General features: G+C 38.9%; 1 protein-coding gene across 2 annotated transcripts in view; it reads right to left on the reverse strand.

Moving 5' to 3' along the window:
- Window positions 1-3,231: 3,231 nt before the first annotated feature.
- LOC138746169 (homeobox protein DBX2-like) overlaps window positions 3,232-12,702 on the reverse strand; it is a 36,796-nt gene continuing 27,325 nt past the window's right edge. Inside the window, exons 1-4 of one of the 2 annotated variants that reach the window (XM_069904126.1) lie at window positions 11,182-11,969; window positions 9,155-9,250; window positions 5,362-5,561; window positions 3,232-3,944 (exon numbers count right to left, since the gene is read on the reverse strand). In XM_069904126.1, the coding sequence (XP_069760227.1) occupies window positions 3,633-3,944; window positions 5,362-5,561; window positions 9,155-9,250; window positions 11,182-11,509 (936 nt within the window). In that variant the 5' untranslated portion in view covers window positions 11,510-11,969 and the 3' untranslated portion in view covers window positions 3,232-3,632. Of the gene's footprint in view, window positions 3,945-5,361; window positions 5,562-9,154; window positions 9,251-11,181; window positions 11,970-12,131; window positions 12,324-12,702 lie in introns of those variants that run through there. The other variant, XR_011346742.1, reaches the window with a different exon arrangement.

The following is a 12,702-nucleotide window of genomic DNA, read 5'->3' on the forward strand; positions in this document are numbered from 1 at the left end:
ACTAAAATTAAATTTCTACCCTCACTTTAAACCTGCTCCCTCTGGCATCACTAGAGGGGTGCGGACCACACCGAGTGACACCACAATGACTATCTATAAAAATTTTTGTGCTGTGTTTTGATAAAAATATCCCTGGAGTTAGTTATCACAACAACAAAAAACATTTTTTTGTAAGCCCATCTTACATGTATCAATATCTTTCTTTGGCTTGGCTTCGTGGACGAAGATTTATGGAGGGGTAATGTCCACGTCAGCTGCAGGCTCGTTTGTGGCTGACAAGCCTGATGCGGGACAGGCCGACACGGTTGCAGCGGTTGCAAGGGAAAATTGGTTGGTTGGGGTTGGGTGTTGGATTTTTCTTCTTTGTCTTTTGTCAGTGAAGTGGGCTCTGCAGTCTTCTTCAAAGGAGGTTGCTGCCCGCCGAACTGTGAGGCGCCAAGATGCACGGTTTGAGGCGATATCAGCCCACTGGCGGTGGTCAATGTGGCAGGCTCCAAGAGATTTCTTTAGGCAGTCCTTGTACCTCTTCTTTGGTGCACCTCTGTCTCAGTGGCCAGTGAAGAGCTCACCATATAACACGATCTTGGGAAGGCAATGGTCCTCCATTCTGGAGACGTGACCTACCCACCGCAGTTGGATCTTCAGCACCGTGGATTCGATGCTGTCGGCCTCTGCCATCTCGAATACTTCGATGTTGGTGATGAAGTCGCTCCAATGGATGTTGAGGATGGAGCGGAGACAACGCTGGTGGAAGCGTTCTAGGAGCCGTAGGTGATGCCGGTAGAGGACCCATGATTCGGAGCCGAACAGGAGCGTGGGTATGACAACAGCTCTGTATATGCTGATCTTTGTGAGGTTTTTCAGTTGGTTGTTTTTCCAGACTCTTTTGTGTAGTCTTCCAAAGGCGCTATTTGCCTTGGCAAGTCTGTTGTCTATCTCGTTGTCGATCCTTGCATCTGATGAAATGGTGCAGCCGAGGTAGGCAAACTGGTTGACTATTTTGAGTTCTTTGTGCCCGAGGGAGAGGTGGGGGGGCTGGTGGTCATGGTGGGGAGCTGGCTGATGGAGGACCTCAGTTTTCTTCAGGCTGACTTCCAGGCCAAACATTTTGGCAGTTTCCGCAAAACAGGACATCAAGCGCTGAAGAGCTGGCTCTGAACGGGCAACTAAAGCGGCATCATCTGTAAAGAGTAGTTCATGGACAAGTTGCTCTTGTGTCTTGGTGTGAGCTTGCAGGCGCCTCAGATTGAAGAGACTGCCATCTGTGCGGTACCGGATACCTACAAGGCTAAAACTCAATGCTAATTAACTTTTTGAACCTTCTGAAGCACTCTGAACAGAGCTGTCATTATTACCCAATTACAATAACGCTTCAATTCACGTAGTTTTGTCTGCACGCACTACAAGCACACGCTGTTGTTTTTGTTGCTGATGGTGTTTTTGTAGTCACTGCATTTGTCAAATTTTCTGGTGTTTTAGCTACAATATTGCGGTAATTGGTATTTGTGAATCTATAATCAATAACATTTTTGAGAATTAAGTACACTAGCGTGATATTGTAATTTAAAGGTGTAATTTTAATTTTGCTGGTTGTTTATCTCACTACTATTGCCATTGCATTCAGTAATATATGGGAATTACGATTTTCCAGGAACATTGGTATAAAAAAACATTACTAAGGATTCTGTATGGTGTCGTACAGGAGGAAGTCCATGGCAGTGTGTGTGGGGGGGGGGGGGGGAGAGGAGGTGAGTTACAGCACTGAGTGACACTAAACCTAGTGATGCCACTGACTGTGCCCTTGCATTTTAGTATCCCCTTCCATGGGAAATAGATTCTGACAATTCTATCCAAGTCCTTCATAATTTTGTAAACCCCAGTCTCCTTTGTTTCAGTGGGAATAAACCCAATCCAATCTCTCCTTGTAACTACAGCAATTTATTCTGAACAGCATTCCAGTGAATCTCTTCTGCACCCTCTCTATTGCTACCACATCCTTCCTGTAATGCAACAGCCAGAAATGTACAGTTCTCTGAAGTCGAAACAAAATTTTAATTTAAATTCTAAATTTAAACATACAGCCTGGTATTAGGTACTTTCAGCCCATGAGCCCGTGTACCCAGTTATACCCAATTAATCTACAACCCCCTACATTTTGAAGGGTGGGAGGAAATGGAGCTCCCATAGGAAACCCACACAGTCATGGGGAGAATGTACAAACTCCTTACAGACAGCATCGGATTTAAACGCAGGTTACTGCTGTTGTAACAGCGTTGCGCTAACTATGCCACCTATACATTTTAAAGGGGACACCTGGATTTGAAACAGGAACTTCTTAATCCACAGTCAAATATTCTACCACTGAACTATACACTTCAAGTTTTGCTTAACTATAACATGACAACCCAACTCTTGGGACTCTTACTTCTGGACTTCATTGATATTTTTTCTTCTCTCTGTATTGCATTCAGTCTGTTTACATGCATAATGTTTACGGGTCTTTATTTGTTTACATGTTTACGCTGCGTACAGTTTATTTTTGCACTACCAATTAATGGTCATTCTGCCGTGCCTGCAGGAAAAAGGAACCTCAGGGTTGTATGTGATGCCACGTATGCACTCTGACAATAAATCTGAAATCAGAATTCTTGTACTCTATGCCCTGACCTATGAAGGCAAGCATACCTGATGCCTGTTTTACTAGCTTATCCACCAGTGTGGGCACTTTGAAGAGAGCTATGGACTTGCACCCCAACGACTCTCTGTACATCAATGCTCTGACAGTTTCTGCCGTTTACTGCATATGTTCTCCCAGAATTCAACCTCACTTGTCTGGATTAATTCCATCTGTGGCTGCTCTCCCCAACTCTCATGCTGATTTACATTTGAAAACTTTTTTTTTGCTATCTAGGACTCCATCAGTTTTCATGTCAACTGCAAACTTATCATCACCCCAAGAATCCCATGGCAAGTCATTTATAGATAAATTACAAACGTGTCATTTACAGGACTATTGAAGCATAATCCATTCCATTTTAAGATGAAGCCAAGATATTCCCAGGTGGAATTCCCATCGAAATACGATTGCTTCTTTCTGATGTCAGTCAGGATCAGGCATAATTGGAATTGCATCCAAAGGTGCTTGTTGACTACTTTTGTCAACTTTTTAAAAAAATTGTAATGCTTATATTGATTAATGCTAAACTTTCCAATTATTACCCAAAAAGAAAATAGAATTGGTGCTCATATTTTAATACTGATGTTAAAATGCAGAATACAATTATAGACCTATATTAGACTCTTGTTTTTTTTCTGGTTTCGTTTAGTACATTAAAACAGTCCATGGCAGACATGTTACATTTGGCAAATTTAAAATGAAAAATACTGGCTAAGTGTAAAAACATGATGCATATTTTAGCCAACATCTTTCCTAAAAAAATATTAATTTAAGATCTACAGCTTGATAGCATTTGAATGTGATAAATTACAGTAACAGCATTATTACAGGCTTCCTGCATTATTGACATAATTTCTGGTAAATATCTCCAAAAACTTGCTAATAACTAAAATGAGAGCGGAACAGATCATGTGACGCACTGTATTAGTGTTGGTGACCACTAGCAATGTAATGTTCAGGTGTCTTTTTTGTGCTGTACAAAGTGAGAAGGTGGGGATGTTCCCAATGATTTGTTCACATCTGGAATTCTGTTCTCACCAAACTGATCACTGTGAGACATTGAAGTTGCAACATATTTACACACTGACGATTGTCTCATGTGTGCTGATTTTCTGTCGGGACCGTTTGCAATGCTGCTGTTGTCTGAGTGGGGAGTTGCGAGTGGTTTCTCTTGCAATGTGTGTTCTAGTGAACATCCTTGTGCAAGCAATTCTCTTTCTTTAGTATTTCGCCATTTCATTCTTCGATTTTGGAACCAAATTTTTACCTTTTGAGTTGAAAATATCAATAACAGCATCAGTAAACATGGGAGATGTTCAATTTCCTCTCATTCTGTTTTATCCACAATCAAAATACAGTAAAACCCCTGTTATCTGCAATTCGAGCACCCAGCAGCCTCAAGCAACAAGCATAAAAAAATTACGTGAAATAAATAGGTTAAAAAAAAACGGAAGATTAAAATTGGTGAGCTTCACCGTTAGTTCACCCAATAACACAACATGCGATCTCAAGCAACTGGAAAATTCACTTATTTGCCAACTACCTATCCCCATAAGTGCCAGATACCAGGGATTTTACTGTCATATTAAAATTATAGCATTGTTAATTAAAATATCTATTTCATAATTCGCGGATACGAAGTTAAGTATTTAATTTGGTACTTAACATTAAAATTTCCTATATTCCTTTTTTTTTTTGACTGGATAAGATTTGCTTTAACTATAAACAGGCACTATTGTTATATACAATCCCGTGAAACAAAATTAATCAAAACTATTTGATACGAGAACATCATACATTATGATTATGGTTTGCAAATGTTAAGTTAACTCAATATTTCTTGTTCATCAGGATTTCTTTTTTTCTTTTATGTCTCTCCTAAGTGGCAATCTTAAAATCTCCCCTCAGGAGTTTCCGAAACATTCTTGTGTATTTTTTTAATGATTGGACCATCATAGTATCTAGAAGAGCTAGCATAAATCCAGCCATGAAGGGAACCATACTTGTGTGTAATTACCGCACTTTCCATTGAATAATTTGATTCACTGTTTGGAATTAGGCAGCAAACTATCTAATGTGATTTAAATAAAGCAAACCTGGATCCTACTTCAGCAGCAGAGCATCTGTCGACTTCCAACTTTCACACTCTACTAACCCTGTATATCTTTGTAACTTGGGAGGAAGCTGGAGCACCTGGAGGAACCCCATGTGAACAATGGTTGAATGCCCAAACTCATTACAGTGCCATATTTCCTTAGTGCTTACCTGTTGGGTCAGCTCAGATCAAGCATGGAATGCATTGCAAATATTTAGGCTTATACTGGGTACAAAACATCTATCTTAATAAGTTCAGGTTAGGTTTTAATTTTATATTCAATAGATTTGTCTAGTCTGTGCCACTAATATGGCAGGAGAGTGAGAAAGGAGTTGAAGGGTGTGTGAGATAGAAGAGGTTACAGGCAATTAAGTAGGATGGCTTTGAGAGCGGTATTGGACTGAATGGTCACAAGGACTGTTTCTGCAGAGAGCAAATGTGAGTTCGGAGTCCTCCATCTGCGATTCTGTGACTTTATTCACTATTTCTAATGCAAAAATTATTTATCTGATTTCTGTTGCTCAAATATGAAGTCAAGCTTCTGTGCATGAATGACTAATCAGTGAGGTAAGAGGATGACGTGTAGTACCTGTGAATCTTTAAGACCAAGGTGAGCAGCCAGTTTCTTCCTGTCTGTTTTACTGATGTACTTCTGTTTCTGAAAGGTCTTCTCAAGTGCTTTCCGCTGTTCTTCAGAAAAGACCACTCTTCGCAAAATTCCTCTTCGCACCTTGTTGTGGCCAACTAGGGGCCAAAGGGGAAGTTCACAGCTCCTGAAAGAACTGCTAACTAGAGAATAAAATAGACTGTATTTAGAAATAGAAGATACTTTATACAGGTGCCTTGGTACTGTACCTCTGCAGTCGAACACGAAATTAACAAGGTAATTATTAGTGATCTGCTAAGCTAATTTGCAACCTTTTCCATTGCAATCATGGGAAATCAGTGAATGGATGAATTTCAGGACTTGTGAATTGTTAAGCTTGGAAAATATCCTGACCTTATAGCATTCTGTAGCATGAAGAGTATGATTTTAACTATGCACAAAGCCTTAATCAATGCTTAATATGGACTCACTCCTTGAAAAAGATACCATTTTGTTTTGCTGATTGAAACTCATTGATAAAACAAAATATAGCGGATTTTAAATCATGTTTATTCATAAATTTGGTTTCATCATATTAATCTCTTGTGAATATTTCACACTCACTGAACTAAAGTGTGAAATTTTACTTTTTAATTCCTGACCAGCTCACATTGATATTTCTTCAATATTATTGGCTGCTGAGTCAACCTGTTGAAAACCAGGAATGCCTAAAATTGATACCTGACAGAAAATCATGAAGAAAAAGGATAAAAGTTCCCAAGATATCTTTGTGGGCGGGTTCTTCGAACACAGCATGAAATAGTGACCACCACCTCTGTGCCATTAACAATTGAGGGTACAAACATGAGCCCAGAAATCTTTTTTTAAATTTTTCAACTGCATTATACAATTGAATTTCTTGGTGATTCATTTATTTTTGTATGTGTAGAGATATGGTTATTCTCAACAAAGGGCATGAAGTAATCTAAAATTTATGAAAGATCATGAAAAATAGTTTTTGGTATAAAAATAAATTCTAGGTTTGTCAATTTCTGGAAACTTGGGCAACTAACATTGTGGATTCAGATGTGGCAATCTTACCTAATTTTCCATGATAATAATAAATGTTTGAAGCAATTATTATTATTTTGACTACATATACATCAGGCATAACTGTGATATTCATCCAAAATCTGGCTGCATTTTGCAATATTAATATTTTTACACTATCCTTTAATTGGTAAAGGGATGAAACTTTCCCAGTGAAGCAACAAGCCATTGTTGAAAGTAACTGACACAGACATTATCTAAGAAATAAATCAATAAGTCTATTATGAAGTTGTCTGGTTACAGGTTGGTTCTGCACTGTTAATTAAGACATTCAATGAAACTTGATTAATTAATTAATATCTATTTTAATAAATTCTAATTTAATAAAATTCTATTTTAATAAAACAGGCACAACTAATTGTAGTAGAAACTGATTTTCTGATTAATCACAGAGCACTATAACAGAGGAATTACTTAAAAAGTAAGATAAGATAATCTGCGGATGTCATGGTTGAAGTAAAAACATGATGCTGGAGAAACTCAGCAGGTCAAACAGTGTACATATTATAGAAAAGATAAAAATGAGCCCTTCATCAAGGTGAGATGAAATTATAGTTATCCATCTTTATCTTTGCTATATAAAAGTAAAAAGAATTGCTTAAGGTGATGTGTGAGTGGGGACAAAAAAGGTTGAGAACCACTGATCTAAGTGGTAGGTCTCATTTTATAAAAATAAAATGCAAATATGTGCTCACTTGGACAAATATTTAAATTTTAAAACTAAAAAGTATTTTGTACAGATTTATAACTCTTTGTTTTATTGGATCCTATGCCAAGTATCCCTTTTGGTCCATATTTTAATGTTAGATCACTTCTTCCCCCTCTCCCCTCAATTTTTGGAGAGTTGACCTCCTGCCCTTAAATCTGCACCTTGTACTTCATGTATAATCTTAATATTTATCACTCAGAATTTGTTCTCTCTAACGGACAGATCACTCTTTCAACTTCCAATCCTCTGGATGCTTCCATCTGTTCATAATGCTTCCACCATATTCTTTCCTAAGCTTCCACTATATTGGATCACACTAAATTCTGCATGCCCCAAGGATGTTACCAAAATACACCTTTACATGGTTCCATGTTCCAACCCAATGCTATCCCTTCTTTTAGCTGAATTTCCATGTTATCAGACGGATCAACGCAACATTCGCTTAACTTTTGTTTCATTTATTGGCAGGTATCCCATTGGTCACTTTGCTTTTTCACTTGGAAAAAATCTAGTATACCCAGACTCTGAATCTTATAGCCAGAAATATTTATGTAACTGTTCCAGTTGAGCTTCTAGTCAATGATGACCCCCAAGGATCTTGATGCCAAGCAAAGCATTATGCCAAACGTAGTGTTAGGTTGCCTCAGTCATGCTACAAAATCCTTCAAAATCCAGCTTGCTCATTCCATTCTGCAGTCATTTATTTTGGCAGTGTCTCTACTATCAGCATGTTAGAGGGCTGAAAAGAACAGACAACAGAAAATTCCTCGAGCAGTGATTCTCAACTTTTTTTCTACTCACCTAAAATAATCCCTTACTAACTACAGAGCACATATGGCAAAGGGGGTCTGTGATTAATAAGGGATTACTTAAGGTAGCATCTGAGTTGGGGGGGGGGAAGTTTGAGAACCAACGTCTAAGAAGCATCATTGCTCTGTGCACTGTACACACAAATGCAAGTTCTTACTGGGATGTGGCAACCAAAAAACACTTGAACTTTTAGATGATGGATATTTAATCATGTGGCCAAAAAACAAACAAACAGGTTTTTGATCCATTGATTCATTAGTTTCTCCAGGTAAATAGGAGGCAGTTCTATGATTAGTTAAATTAGGTCTGTAAAAGTCTATTTCATTTACGTTGTAATGAACTGCTCCCTGTGATGGTATTTAGCAGGATCCCTCCACAGAATGCGAAAGACAGGAGCTAAGACTTGCAAAAAGAGCTTTATTTATGGCCGAACGAAAGGGCACTTGACCCCCATCCAGGACTTTCTTAACATGGGCTGATTTGGAAAGTTCATTGGTACTGTGAAAAATAGTGGCGAGGTCGCGTGTGGATGAAGAAAATGAAAGTGGCCATTGGTCATGGTCCTGTTGCCCATTGTACCCACGCCACCGCCATGTAAGATGCTCTGTGGGAAAGCAGCAGCCCCATGAAAGCATTTCAGAGTCTCAGCTCATTAAACAGCCAGAATTTGATGCCTCACTTGTCAAGAAGCATTCAGGTTTACAACGCAAGTTTTTAGTCATCGCAAATCTGAATTCACTAAACACCCGGTTTGACTTAAAGTGACATTTGCCTTTGGAAATCCAGTGTGATTCCTCAAGAGGTCCACCAAGGTCTATTTATATATGTGATATTAATAAAGACATTCACACTTTCCTTTATAATTCTGCTGAATCAAATTGGTTAATTTATTCAAATGATTTATAAATAAGGATAATTTTCCCTAAGGGCAAATATTTCTACCAAAAAAATTACATACTATTGTGGGTTTTAAATAATGTATGACTTATTTAGTCATTGTGGAAATATGAAAAATGTAATTGAGAAGGCTTTTCACTGAAATGACAATACATTAACTGTCTGGCTGTAATGTGGCATTTGACATGGAACCATTTTTAGACCACATGAAATCGTATTGCCACGGTATACAAACCAAATCAGGCATAGTGATGCAGCACAAAAACTTACTTGGAAAATCAGTGGGGGAGACCCGCTGCTGACAGGACCCACCACAGCAAGCCAGAACAACCTGCGGGAAACTTGGCAGAAAACATTTGGATAAAGCTGTGAAATATACAACAAAAATATGATCAATATGATGTGCATTTCATCTAACCTACATGAAGAACAATTGTAGCTTAAAAAGTGATGCTGAAACTATCTGCATCCAATTGGGTCAAAAGACATGGCTTTTAAATGTATTCTGTAGTTTAGAAGTGGCTTGAGATTTGGTTTACTCCAAGTCAGCACAAAAAGGTTGATTCCTTCTTTGTTCTGCAGATAACGATTGATAAACCTCCAAAGGTTCCTTGTTTATTTTAAACAAGACCGTTTTTGGCATTTTAGATACAGAGTTCTTTAAGTTTATTTCTTAGCATAGAGGTAAAGGCAGGCTCGAAATGGAGCCGTTCCAGAACATTAAAGAGAACTGAAACAAACTTTAACAAAACAGGCATCTAACTCCTTTTAAATGTAGCTCTATAGAAATCTTGCAATTTGTTTTAATAATGTGAACTCGAACTATTGCAGAGGGAATCATGTGTTGCTTCACTTTACCACGTTTAGATTTTTTTTTCTGTTTAAACATACTTTGTCGAGGCAAATTTGACATTAAAACACCATTCGAATTTCCAAATCATTCAAATGATAGTTGCACATGGTTCACATCTTCCCCTGAATGATGATATGCGGATTAAGAATTGCAGTTCATTTTTGTTCAGGAACATGAAATAAGCAAATAAAATACGATGTTAATTACAGCCATTTTTAACTTTTTGGCACCAAAGCAGACTCATACTTTTTCAAGAAATAAAACTTGGCAACATGTATTTTTGCCACTGTCTCACCAGGTTGCTTTAACAGAAATGAATTGAATTTCACCTATATTGAACATGCTTTGAATTGGTCTGTTAGTAATAATATTTGGAATACTGTTGGTCACATGGCATTGAACATTGTTACTGAATTGTCTCCAGTCTTATTGGAAAATATGGAATGGAGAACTTGGTTTTTTTTGTGTGTGGTAAATGCAAAAGCTCTCTGGCCACCCGTGTGATTTTCAGACATGTCCAATGTGCAATTGTGCAAGCAAGTCAGAGTGCCAAATGCACATTGTCTCAGATCAATGAGGCACAGGCTCGGGGCTTTTTAAACATACAAGTGCAAAAAGCTGGGCACAGACAGCATTTAATGTTGTTCCCATGGGCAACCAGGTAAATGTTTCAAGCTAAGGTAAGCAGAGGAAATGTCTCTCACTGAAGCTGAGTGCATCCATCCCACACTTTTATGATTGTTTCGCTTTTTATTTACATTAACATTTCTTCCAAATAATTTTTGAACATTTGTAATTGTTGCATGGGAGAAGAGATATTTTATTCAGTATAAACTTGAATTGTTCAAGGCTGCCTGAATGGAACTGTCATCAGTGGATTACAGAGAGTCAGGGCATGATATATCCACCACTTCCATTTCAATCTGATTTAGACATGTTAAATTTGCACTATATTTTCAAAATTAAGGAGTATAACTTACAGGGGTTAATCATTTCATTCTGTTTTTTTTAAAGCATTAAACAGGCCTTTAAAAGTAGACTAAAAACACAAAGGCACCTCAATAAAATATAGCTAGATGAAGGGCTCAAGCCGAAAGGTTGTATTTTATCTTTGCTATATAAAGGACACTGTTTGACCAGCTGAGTTTCTCCAGCATCGGAGTTTTTAACTTCAATCACAGTGTCTGCAGATTTTCCTGTTTAAAAGTAGAGGATCATTGGGTGGGGGGGAAATAACATCTAAAACTTGGACGAATTGACCATTTATGAATATTAACGCATCCAAAAAGTTTAGTAGGAGTTATTTTAAAGCGGCAGCAACAAAAAAGGGGAAACATTTTAATAAATGACAAGGGCGAACACAAGTCGCGGTTTAAAAAGCGCAGTTACAACTCGAGCATCCCAAATATCAACGCCTCCGAGATCCCCATCACAAAGTGCTTACCTATTTCAGGACGTGTGACTGTTTGACTGGTGGAGGTGACTGGAGCTGGCTGGTTGTCTGAGGGGTTAACGAGCTGAAAGGAGCCTCTTGTAGGATGTGGACCTCCCGATGGGCCGATTTGTTCCGCAGTTTGGGGCATTTTCACTGGCACGGGGTTTGCTGGAACCGGCCGAAGCGGGGGATTCAAGGGGCCATTTATCCGAAGCAAATTGTCAATGAGAAAACTCTTGCCCAAGCGGTGGAGCGCAGGGAGCTGAGGTGAGTTTAAAAAAGGTGGACCCAGCACCTCCCAGGACGCTGAGGGCGTTGGAATCAGACTGGGGAACATGGTGAGAGAAAAGAAAAATGCAGTGTGATGCTGAGACTGTCTTTCTTAATTTCGAAGGCAGCTGGAAATGGGCGTCCCTTGTGAAAGAGCGACTCCTCAAAATGTTAAAACTTTTGGAAGTGTCGAGCCTTTCCCTTTTTTTCAGTGCAGAATGTGTCGTGATTGGCCCGAAGGGTTACATGTGATTCTGCACTGGCTTTGGTCATATCATTCTCCAGGGAAGGGAGGTGTGTCCACTTCACCCCTCGCAGAGATGCATTTTTAACTCGATGGGGACCTGTTCACTTAGATAATAAATAATAGGCATTGCATTAAAATGCAATGCAGTTTCCCTGTTAATGGATACTTTTTTTAACACTTCTGGAAACAAATCTCGTTTGAGTGCAGCTGGCGACGAATTTGGCTCGGATGTTCTATTTATAATTGTAAACCATGAATGTCTTTTTCCGATTTTTTTTCAATGTCTAAAATCGAAAGAACCCCCCCCCCCCCCCCCCCCAAACCAAAGCAAGAACTCCGAGTTGGCCCAATGCTATCCCTGGAGAGAGCTCGAAGCGAATGAACAGGACATTTGGTCAAGTTTGCTGAACAGTGGAGGGTTCTCACACCTCGCAGTGGTTACCTGCTTGACTCCTTTTCACCACCTCTCACTTCCTCACCCCAGAGATGGCAATTGGCTTGGTACTTTCTCTCAGCGGTCGTTTTCGTCGGGGGTTTTAAATGAAGAGTTCCAATGAAGAAAAACTATATTGGAGCATCACTTCGGTTTCCTTCAGCCCATGTGGCGAATACTCTCTTGCTTGCCTAATGCCAACTGTTATAGATAGAGAATTTGGGTTAAAAAGGGTTTAAGTTAAAATGGGATGATTAGTCATAAAAGAGGGCTAACCACTGGAGTTTAGCTGGAAAATGTTACAACAGACTAAAACAGATTTAACTACAGAGAGACATGCAGGAGCCAAAGATTGATAAAGAGTGAAAAACAGAATTGGGTGTGAGCAGAGGTCATGAATGATGGTGGTGTGCGTGACTAACAGTAATCAGGATGATTCTGCAAAAACGAACCAATTAAAGCAGTGTAGTGGAGATGCCGAAGGACAAGCAAATTGTGTAAAAAACAATGCACTGTATGTATCGGGGCTCGACTTGGCAAGAAGCCGGTTGAGTCCAACTTTGCAGACTTGAGAATAAAG

Source organism: Narcine bancroftii, chromosome 11 (genome assembly GCF_036971445.1).
Source record: "Narcine bancroftii isolate sNarBan1 chromosome 11, sNarBan1.hap1, whole genome shotgun sequence".
NCBI lineage: Eukaryota > Metazoa > Chordata > Chondrichthyes > Torpediniformes > Narcinidae > Narcine > Narcine bancroftii.